Below are 12,142 nucleotides of genomic sequence, written 5' to 3'. Positions count from 1 at the left end.
GAATGATCTGCATTCGGTTGATAAGATATTTAGGGAGACCGCTAAAGAGGGCGTTGGCATAATCTAGCCTTGATAGAATCAGAGCACGCAGAACCGTCTCTTTTGCTTCCCTATGAAGCAGTGGGAGGAACCTTTTTAGTGACTTAAGGGTCGAGAAACAGGTCGCCGTAAGTTTTTTTAGATGCACTTCAAACCTAAGATCCTGTCCAAACCAGACCCCCAAGTTTTTGGCCAGGCCTCCGAGAGAGCTGGGACAGGCAAAATCAGGCGGCCAAATAAGATCCTTAAAATTGGCCGGGAAGTTGCCATAAAACAGCAGCTCTGTCTTGTCCTCGTTACATTTGAGTTGGGCTGAAAGGAGCCATCGAAAGACATTGGATAAACAGGAGCAGACGACACTGGCATCTAAGCAATTCTTAGGCCAGGTAAACAACAGCTGTGTGTCGTCGGCATACGCCATTATTTTGGCTCCCCACTGCTCAGCCAGATGGATCAACGGGGTCATATAAACGTTAAACAACAGAGGGCTTAACGTCGACCCCTGGGGGACCCCTGTGCTGAGCTTCTTGGGAGACGAGGCGTAAGGAGGTATCCATACTTGCTGCCTCCGCTCCGACAGAAATGAGGACAGCCAGGCCAGAACCGCGCCTGACAGTCCCACCTCTGCCAGCCGATTCAGCAGCAGAGCATGGGGTACCGTATCAAAGGCGGCAGATAAGTCCAGCAAAACAAGGACCGCTCTGCCGCCTCCGTCAAGACACTCCCTAATAGCCTCTGAGACTTCCACCAGGGCCGTCTCAGTGCTAAAAGCCGCCCTGAAACCCGATTGAGCCGGGTGAAGGGCTTTAGAGGACTCAATGAAATTATTCAGTTGCCTGAAGACAACCTTTTCACAGACCTTCACCAGTGCCGGGAGCAGCGATATCGGGCGATAACTGGACGTGGCTAGAGGGTCCAAGCCAGGCTTCTTTAGCAGGGGAAGTAATTTCGCCTGTTTCCAACAAAGGGGCACAGAGGCAGAGGCCAGAGACAGATTAACAACCTGAGTGGCCTCCTGATATACCAAGCTCGCCGCTCCCCCCAGAACCCTGGCGGGGCACGGATCAGAGGGTGAACCCGACTTTAGTGACTCCAGGATAGCCAGCACGTCCGCTTGCAGAGCTGGCTCAAAGATGGAAAATTGGCTGATGGATTGCTTCCCACCAGAACTGGCGAAGGGTGACAAGGGCTGAAGAAGACCACAGGAATTTTGGAGCTCTTCTTGGATTTTAGCGATTTTATTGTCGAAAAAACAGGACAGTTCCTCGCACCAGAGATCAGAAGCCGGAAGAACTGGGGAGGCAGCACTGGGAGAGAGGAAACTCTGAACAATGGCAAAGACTTCTTTACCATTGTTGTCCGCCTTCTCTATCCTTTCTGAGAAGCACCTACTTTTAGCAGCCTTAATTTCGGCATAGTAAACCTTCTGCGCCCTCCGCAGATCGCTCTTCAGATCAGGGCGGAACTCAAGGCGCCAGGCTCGCTCCAGTTTTTTACAGCCGGATTTGAGTTCCCTGAGAGCGTGGGAGAACCAGGGTTTAGAGGGCGATGACCTGACCCGTTTACTACCACCTTTATTGGTGGGCACGACGGCGCTTTGTTTAACCCAAGCATTGAATAAATCCACAGCAGACTCTAGGTTAGACGGCAAAATTGGCCGATTAGCCAAAAGAGAATCTGAAAAAGTGGTTACATTTATTCGCTGGGCGTGAGCTTGAGGGGCAGGCAGATCACTCAGCCCTTTAGAACTTAAGGGCCATGTGAACAAAATCAAGGCATGGTCCGACCAGGTAACCCTCATAGGGGGTAACATAGTGATCTCGAAGTTAGAGCAAACCAGATCCAACCAGTGACCAGCCTTATGGGTGGGGAAGTTCACCCATTGTGTCAGGTTCGCCAGCGCGAGATAGTTCATTTGTCCTTCTGTCATAACTAGTTTGCATTTTCAAACATGGCTACAAAAATTGACATAGGTAATAGATCTTACATATGCAAAATATATTTGCGTTGCCGCTGCTTGTTTATTTTAGCTTACCTTTTTCTCTGTGGACAAATTGTCTCGTGGAGAAACACTTGCTATCACTTAGGAATCAGCACAAAGAAGCAGCACTCACCCAGCTCCCAGTCTGAAGAGCACATCGTCTGTAGCATCCGGATGGGCAGGGTGGGCTCCAACATGGCCATGCCCATGTTGGCAAAACAGATGGCCCCTGTAGAGAAATGACAGTGACACGTGAATAGAATACATTTAGCCATACCACAGAGCTTGTGCATTTGTAGCTAGCGTTTTTGTCCTTGTTGCAGAGGTGCTGGCAGAGTGGCTCTACTTTAGGGCTTGATTAAATATGTTCTGTAGCGGTATGTCCTCTCCGTGCTTATTTCTGCCTGGTTTTTCCAACTGACATCCTTTGATTACCTTAGGAGTGTTGTTAAGCATTTCTTTGAGTCCACGTCCAGAGGACGACACCAGTTACCGGAGAGTACCCACAGCCAGCGGCGGGCCGAGTTTTGAACGAGTGGTGACGACCGGCAGGCGGGCAGAGGAGGGGATGATGGGGGTGGGAGTTTTGGTGTCACAAAGGGTAGGGGCAAAGTAAAAAAATGTTTTTAAAAACCCTTCAGTCTGCCACAGTCGGCATCGGGCTCCTCTGCTTCAGGCACAGGATCCCAGAATGCCCTGCGCCCAATCCTGATATCTGCCGTCACATGAGAGCAGCTTCAGGATTGGCATGGGCGCCCTGGAATGATGCTCCAGGACAGACTGACGACTGTGCCTGCTCTCCCCAACCGCAGCAATGCAACTGGGGTAGGAAAGAGGTTCACTGCGCATGAAGGTTTGGCTTGCCTGAGACGGCCAGCTAAAGCATCATGCGCAGTAAAGGGAGTGTACTACCACTCCCCTCGGTGCCCTCACCCCCTGGGCCCCACTCCCAAGACTTAGCAGGAAAGTAGAAATAAAACAGGTGTCCTTTTTTTACCCTTTCCTGCCATTCATTTTTGGGGTGGGGCGACGCTCCTGCACCATCGCAGAGGAGCCGCCTCTGCCCACTGCCCTGGCATCCCAGGGTTTTAGACACAACAGTACTTTTCAGAGTTACCAGAGAATCTTATTTGGGCAATGACTTTATAAAGAACACTGAAGTCAATTAGTCAAAGATTAATCCTGGGCATGGGTTTTGGTTAGGACCTCAGATGCAATCTGAGCCAAATATATATATAATTACAATGTTTCATATTGGAGTGTATACTGCACATTTACCATTTTAGGCACTGTGTGTAACAGGTGTTACTGCCTCGGTGAGCTGCGGGGAGTTTTTTCAAGGTGGAGCCTGTGGCATCATTAACATCGGATACAGTATAATCATAGGAAACATTTCTTTGCAGAGCCATGAGGCCATGGGCCCACATTCAGTATTGCTGAAGTAGTCTAACTCCAAGCAGTCCACTTGTTCACAAGTCAAAATTTCCTAGACCTGTGCAGGTCTGTAGCATTTAACCAACCCTGACTAAAAAGGAAATAGCTCAGTAATGTAGATAGGTAGGTAGACAGCTCAGCAGGCAGGGGAAATCAATCAGGGATATGCTGCAGAAGTTGATGTTTTCAACCCCCTGAATTACCACCACCACCAAATCTATCACCTAAAGATATCACTTGATACACTTCCTTTAAGGTGTATCAGAGCAAAAGGGTATCAGGACTAAGGCAATCACATGTCAAAGATGAAGAAGCATATCAACTCTTCCAAATGTTGAGAAATGTCCGGAGGACATCTCCCTTTAAAAGAATGCAACCAAATCGATTTATCGATTTAATGGAGGTCGCCTTAGTGTTCCGTGGCAGATGAACATGAGATATGGACAACAATGGAAGTCTAAGTGGTTCTTCTTCCACGAAGACAGGCGTGGTAAATTCTCAAGAAAAGCTCCTGAATTCTCCAATTCATATCTTCACACAACCAAGACATAACCCTGCTCGAGAAAGGCTATCAAGAGGAAGATGTGCAATTTAAGTTAGCAGGGGCACAGCTGGAGAGACATACCATCTTTTGGGTTACTTCCCTCATAACACAAAAATATCTGGGACAAACTTGAAAAATAAAAATAAAAATTTAATCAATTAAACTGGAAAGTGTACAGTTAAGTTAGGTATAAACGTTACAGTCCAATAGTTAAGGTAAAATATAGATTAGATAGAGGGATTTGTTTAAAAAACATGAAGGAGGTATGGGTGATGTGACCTCGTAAATAAAATGATTAAAAAAGAAAGTATACCAGTAACATTTATGATTAATGAAAAATAGTATTAAAGTTAATGATTTACGTTACAGGTATGGAAAGGGGATATGGGGGATTCCCCTGTACCTTATCAAAAAACATAGAGTCCTAGTTTAGCCTTGGATTTCCAACCCAGAAACCCTGATTTATGTGATAATTAACATAATAAGACTCACACTTCATTATCCCAAGATTAATCTTAAACGACTATAAAGTAACACATGGAAAAGTCCCTCAATGTCTCCTCAGAAGGCCTAATGGCTAATTGATGGTGTCCTTTCTCTGGGTACCAAAGAGAAGCTGGAAGCCAATAATGTGATCAAGGAGATCAACGTTTGTCTGGAAGAGGTCCTCTTAGGAGATGTTTGCCAGCTGGGGTAATAAAGTGGTTGTCAGTATTTCTCCACTTAGGGAAATCTAATTCCTCTTCTTCCCTGCAGATTACAGCAGTGAGGTGTGTGGGTGGAGAGGCTGTAGATGCTTTGTCTAGTCCTGAAAATTAGAATCTCAGAAGCACAGATCCTGTATCTGGTTCACATCCTCTTTAGTGCAAGTGCAGAGTGCTTGGTTAGAATCATGCATCATGCAAGACAACACAGGGCCAATGCAAAGGCTTCAAAAATATTTACGAAACCATGCCGGCGGCCATTTTGTAAAGAAAAAATGTAACACAATGCAGCTGCTTTATTTACATTATACTATATTTCAAGTTGGGAGGCTTTCCATGGGTCGAGCATTGGCGTTCCTTCGCAGCCACCCATGGATGTCGGCGCTTTACCAGGTTTAACGAAGCTTGTAAACATGGGAGTGCATCAAAATGTGACGCCTTCCCCAGTGGGGCGCAATGAGGAGAAATATCTTATAGTCACCTCATCATTTCCTCTTTCCACATGAGCAGCATTTTGCAGCACTCACAGAAAGCAGAAAATGCCTCTAAGGATTATTTTGTGAAAGAAGTTGCCCCTTTCTGCACAAAAACAATCCTGCCTGCAGCGCAAACACCCTTGCTCCATGGTGCAAGGATGTCTGCTTTGGCACAGGGCTGCACACAGTGTGCCTGCACAAGGAGAGAGCAGAAATGCTCCGTATCTTTTAACATATGTAGCAGTTCTGCTCTCTCCTCTTCACGCAGTGCAGCACAGCAGCTTTGCTTGTTGTCCTGTGTCTAAGATTAGTAAATGTACCCCACATTCTTTTCCATTATACAGAAATATCAGCAGTTTATTTCTCTTAAAGGGTGCAACCAGAGTGGCTCAGGTAAATGGATTTTACTGTAGTCTTCTACAGCAGATGGACATGGGATAAGGACAACAATGGACGTCTAAGAAATTCTCCTTCATCAGACAGACATGGCAACTTCTGTAGAGAAGCTCATGCATTCTCCAATTCATACCTGTACACCAGCAACACAGAACCCTGATTAAGAAAGGCTGATTTACCAAGATGAAGATGCTCAAGTGCAGTTAGCAGGGGAGGAGCAGGAGGGAAGGGTAAACAAACCTAAGAGTCCCATCATTGCTATGATTACATTCTTAATGGAAAGGTCTGTGGTGGGGCTTTTAGTGTAGCAGCAATGTCACATTTTCATGGTGGCAAAGACTATTGAAATACTTTCAATAACGCCACTCTTTAAACAATGCCTTTTTGTGATTAAGAATGTGGAAACAGCAAAGCACTTCATGTTCCTTAACTCTCCATCATTTGGAAGGTGTCACCAGCCTTGGAATATTTTCACTTTTGATAAGAACAAATGGCTTCCTAAAGACTTCTCTGAGATTGGCCATCCTGCAAACCTTCCCTGCCTTCAAAATATGATTCCCCTACTTTTGGCTGTTTACAAAATCCAAGAGAAATGTTACTTAAAAGTGTTAACAGATTTGCAACCTACATGCCTTGTATCACCCACCGGGAAATAATATGAACTTCATTGACCAGTTAATGGAGATCTTCACAGCTAACGCTAACACCGACACTAATAATATATTTTTAGGTGATTTTAATCTACACTGGAACGACATCAACGACAAACAGGTCAACACTTTTAAAGACTTTTTAACTGAACTAAACCTATCCCAAGCATGCCTACAACCAACACACTCGAAAGGAGCAACATTGGACTGGATTATCTCTAAAAATGACAAAATCTCAATCCTCGCAATAGAGCCATGCGGCTGGTCAGATCACCACGCCATAACCTTCCTAATACCCACATGGGAGAAGATAAAAACCACTCAACCTAGCAAAATCAAAAGATGGATGCGAGATACCAGAGACTCAAATATGGATCTACTAATTGAAAGCTGCAAGAAAGACCTAAACCTACCTGACAACATGCAGTATGTGAATGATCTAATGAACCACTACACTACCTCAGTAACGAAAATAGTCAATGCCACCATTCCACTTAAACTGAAAAGAGTTACTGAGAAAATTAAAAATCCATGGTTCAATGGAATATTGAATGAAGACAGGCAAAAACTAAGATGTGCGGAAAGAAAATGGAGACAACACCCATCATCCCCTTAGCTGTAATCCGTCAGAAAAATCAGAAATGAATACAACAAAAAGATCCTCAACTCTAAAAAGGACTTTATCAGAACTGAACTGGATAACGCCAAAAACAGACCATGGAAAATGTTTGAGATTATAAAACAACAATCAAATAAGCTGGCAAAATCTGCCCAAGAAGTCACCAAAACGCAACTAAGTTGCGAAGAATTCGCTACCTTTTTCACCAACAAAGCCAACAAGCTGGAAGGAGAACTCAGGATTGCAGCAGATAACCCCGACTACAATACACCTTCATCACAATATGCATCGAAATATGCGAATAATGCGATAAAAAATAAGGCACACTAGGACACCTTCAAAATATTGGACCAGAATGAGATTGCTAAAACGCTACCTGAAACCAAACCCAACAATCACTATATCGACCCACTACCATCAAAATGCCTGAAAGAAATCAGCCATATCGTGATTCCAATATGGACAGAAATTATAAACGCCTCTCTTTCCCAGGGGGTCCTCCCAGAATGCCTTAAGACAGGGCAAGTAGTCCCGATCATCAAAAATTTATAGAGTAATGTGTACACAATCAGTTGAGCCTGTACATCGACAATTTCTCACTGTTGGATGACTGCCAATCGGGATTCAGAACAGGTCACAGAACGGAAACAGCAATCCTTCACATTGTCGATGATGCACTTCAGGCACTAGATCACAATCAATCTTGTCTACTCATCCTCCTAGACCTGTCTTCTGCATTTGATACAGTTAACCATGAAAAATTACTGAACAGACTTCATGACAGGATGGGAATATCTGGTAATGTTCTGAAATGGTTTGAATCATTCTTATAGAATAGAACTCAGAGATTCCTGGTAAACCAATCACTTTCACCTTCATGCCCAAACACAATTGGAGTACCCAAAGGATCTACTTTATCTCCATCACTGTTTAACTTGTACATCGAACCCCTTACAGAAATTCTGTGAAATTCCAAAATATCTTACCACATGTACGCGTATGACACACAGATATACATCAAGATCGTGTCCCTGGAAGACATCACCTTAATGAATGAGGCCCTCAAAATTACGCTAAAATGACTAACTATCAATCATCTCAAGCTAAACGCAAATAAAACAGAATTCTTACTTATCTAGCCTCAGAAGAATCAATGAGAAGTGAAGGAATGGTCCAAAATGATCACAGCGTTAAATTGCACCCCCACACTAGTTGACTCGGCGAAATCACTTGGAATCACAGTGAATGAGAACCTAGACATGAAAACCCACATTAAAGTAATGGCGAAAAACGCCTGTTTTCATCTGACCTACTTAAGAAAAATGAAATCATTTTTAACGAAAACCAGCAGTGCAATCACTGGTTATCTCGAGGATTGAATATGGGTGTACAACGCTAGCAGAACTACCAAAAATTTCCACAGCACCACTAAAAGCATGCATCAATGCAGCGGCAAGACTTATTACAGGAACAAGGAAATTTGACCATATGTCCCACCACCTGAAAGCTTTAAATTGGCTACCTTACGAAGCAAGAATACAGCTAAAAATGGCATGTATCATCCATAAAGCGATTCACTACAACACACCTAGATACCTCGCCCAGAAAATAGAAATTTCAGGAGGAAACAGACCTGCCCGGAGTGCCAAAGATCTGTTGCTGAGACCACCCATCTTCCGGAAGAAAAAAACCTATGAGACGGCGTTCTCAGGAGCGGCCCCCAGAATCTGGTACTTTCTTCCCCCGAGCATCAGAAAAACTACAAACACTGCAACATTTAAGAGGGAAACTAAGATCTTTCTTATGAGTAAGTTCCTTCCATAGGCAAGACAATCCACCATCTAAGACTTGACATTGAGGTGATTATTAGATAACAACTTGTGAAATATATAGAAAATCACAAACGATAAGATAACAGCGATTGGCACGATGCCAACCCTGGGACTGGAGAAGATAGAGACCTAAAGAAAAGTCACTAAAAACAATCATATACGGAAAGACCTCGTACATCTATATAATATAATTAGACCCTAACCTACTTCAGAGCATTATATATTGCGTGTTTAAACATGTACGGGTCTTTATTTATCTTTACATTATCTTCCTAAATCGACCTGGTATGGAAGTATTCCTAACTACTTTCTTTACAGTCATATTGTATATTATATATGTTTCTGTTTTTAACCTATTCCATGTATTGTTAAGCGCTCTGATACCCAAGGGTCATGGTCGCGCTATAGAAAACTTTTCAATAATAATCAATAAAGAGTAAGTTACACATGTAAATAACTCAAAAGTGTAGGTTACCTTTGTGAATAGTCCTTACAGATTGTGAATAAGATGCAGGCCCTTCAAATTGCCTGAAACATGTTTTACACCTTTGGGGTAAATTTACATCATTACTTTGTGAACAATGAAGAAGTAGTAAACTTATTCAAATAGTACATTATTCAAAAGTAGAAGTTACCTTTGTGAATCAAGCCCAGTGGACCAGTCTCTAAGGAATTATACCCAACAGGGAAATAGGTATAAATTCTAGCACTACACCCCCTGGTTCACCTCCCCTTCCACACTATCGTTCTTTGCTGAATAATATCATTGTACCACTAACACACGGCTCACTTTACCATGGCGACTTCTTTTTTGCTGAGAAAGCCTTTCTTCTCGCCTAACACATCTCAATTATTTTCTGTACCACTTCTCTTTTCTGCTCTTAAACCTATTTAATTCTCTTTCTGGATCATTTCCCAGACCAACAATAAATTATGAAACTTAATCTCATCAGTGGCATCACCAAACATACCATACTCTTTTTTTGCATAATTTTATGTGAATTAGGAAGCATTATATAAATATTGTGATCTCAACAAAAAAAAACATTGGAGTGCCATGCAATAAAATGCAAAATTATAAATATGAACAGAGATCTACAATCCAACTACATCATTAACCCTATTCTTCAGTTTGGAAATGGCATCTTGTGAATGGCACAAATCTAAGATCTATGCAAGTGGGAGACAACTCTAAAATAGATGATGCACCTAACAGGCACTTGAGTTTGCAGAAACACCTATCCTTCTAACTCCTACACTAACCCACAAAATTTAACAGGGAGATCCCAGAAAATTGGGTTAAGTGGTCATCAAAGAGAGCACAAAAGAAATAATATGCTTAGGGCTGCCTTCCAAGCTGGGTGTTTGAGGAGTGAATGATGACTGCATAGATACATTACTGCAGGGGAACCGTTCGAAAGACTTTGGGTGAACAAATTTTACGGTACTGAGGAGAAGCACAACCTTAGGTTGTATGGCTCAACCATGCATGCTTAAACCATGTGTTTCTTAACAACGTGATTGGAACAACAAATTAGTCTTAACCACGCCTTCCTTTACCACGCAAGTCTTTGCAATGACTTGCCTTAGGGACAGCGCTGGAGTTTGGAACAGAGTAATTTACTATTCCAACTCCAGTCCACGCAACAGTAGGGAAAGCGTTGGACTTTAAAGTCCGATGCCGATGTATCTAAGGCATGTTGTTGTAATGAAATGCGTGGTAAAGGAATGCATGTTTAAGAAGCGTTTGTTCTGATCGCGTTGCATAGGCAATGCGCGGTTCTGCATTTGTCATAATTGCTGTTACCCACACATTGTATTTCTGGTCATGAAGTAAAGATGATCTAATGTGATCTCCTTGGAAATGTGTCCAGTGTAAGTGACAGTGACTTCAGAGAGATGATTGAATCATTGTGTTTCTGCATGGACGTGATGTTTCCACATATTTCGAATCTGTTTTGGGGATACTGTTCAAGGAGCTGCTTGAATAGTAGTTCTTTGTGGCCTTTCCCTGCCTTTTCAAGCAATGGAGAGGAGTGGAAAGGGAAGGTCTCACTTTAGTGGAATCCTAGTCATGACAGGTCCTCCTTCTCACCTTGTTGGTGGGATAAGTTGTCATAGTAGGTCCTCAAGAGGCTCAAAGAACAGGGCATTGAAAGATGCCACAGGAACCTAGACCCGCGGATTCCTATGTAGACTGTATTTGCACAACACACTCTGAGCCACCATCCTGTAGGCCAAAAGTTCAAGTTGATAGAGCGAGGGGTCACCTGAATATTTACCATATTCACCTGGGCCCATAAATATACACAGTTTAACCAGGTAACCCTGCTCTAACCAGAGGTTTTATGTACACAGTTTAGGACTTAACAGGTACACCTTGACTTACCGATCCTTGTCGCTGGTACCTAAAGTACTAAGGGATCAAGAGAGTTAGAATAATAGATAGAGAAATGACATTTCAATTCATAAAATAACCACAGACTCGGGAAAAGGTTTAGCTTCTTTATCTAATGTAAATTCTCAAATGTTAAAGACCATACATGTGAAAGTAGAGCCTTCTCAATTAGGAAAATAACAATGAAAATAATGATGTACAGAAATGTTACGACACTTTTTTAAGGATTTAAACAGAGGAAGGGTGAGAAAAAGGAAAACAGTTGAAAACATACCCACATAGAATTATAGTTTCCTAGAATGGTGTGAAGTCCAACCCTGGCCATGGGCTGTGATATCGGACAGAATTTCCGATAGTTCAGGTGTCAACCGGACAGGACAGGTTCAGATCAGGACAGGTGAAGACCAAATCAGGACGGATGAGGTCTGAACAGGTACCCTCAGTGAAAGTGCAACAACAGCGTCACACCCCTCACTGCGGCTAACAGTCGGACCCCTATTGGGTTATCGAAATCTTCTCCCTCAGGAACCCCGATTGGGTTATCGATTCTCCTACCAAACCCTGATTGGGTTATCAAATCTTCTGACAGAGGGCTCCACCAGCACCTCTGCTCCCGAATCTTCTGACAGAGTGCTCCACCAGCACCTCGGCTCTCAATCCCCTATTGAGTGGGTTGGGTCAGTGACAGTTCAGCTATTCGGACAAGTCGGACAATCTAACTAGCTAAGCCTACCTTAGTTATACAATTTTCCAGGGCAGTGTACCACCCCCCAATGTTGCGAATTTGTGTATTCCCGCAATTTGATTGTACATTAGACGAGGAGAGGTCATCACACCATACCAGAATGAAGTCATTTTATTCAAATATTAAAATTAGAATTCCTATCCATAATTTTATTTTTCCATGCACTTTTATTCCACCCAACAATAAATGTTTCAATAGTAAATACAATGTTAAACACATTTGTTATTTGTCTTCCTCTAGGAGGTTCATTGGGTCAGATTCCCAGGCGCATCTCATTCAAGACTGTCACTGGCACGGGTTCAATGCCATGACGCGAGGATTCTT

At 43.0% G+C, this 12,142-nt stretch overlaps 1 protein-coding gene across 1 annotated transcript in view; it reads right to left on the bottom strand.

Annotated features, from left to right (window-relative positions):
- The window catches only part of LOC144827835 (chromaffin granule amine transporter-like), a 548,688-nt gene that overhangs the window by 295,326 nt on the left and 241,220 nt on the right, over positions 1 to 12,142 (bottom strand). The window contains exon 9 of the mRNA XM_078686001.1: positions 2,154 to 2,249. Within this exon, the coding sequence (XP_078542127.1) occupies positions 2,154 to 2,249 (96 nt within the window). The remainder of the gene's footprint in view (positions 1 to 2,153; positions 2,250 to 12,142) is intronic.

This window comes from Lissotriton helveticus, chromosome 4_1 (genome assembly GCF_964261635.1).
Source record: "Lissotriton helveticus chromosome 4_1, aLisHel1.1, whole genome shotgun sequence".
Lineage (NCBI taxonomy): Eukaryota > Metazoa > Chordata > Amphibia > Caudata > Salamandridae > Lissotriton > Lissotriton helveticus.
Note: the sequence above shows the minus strand (reverse complement) of the source record. Positions and strands in the feature narration are given on the sequence as shown.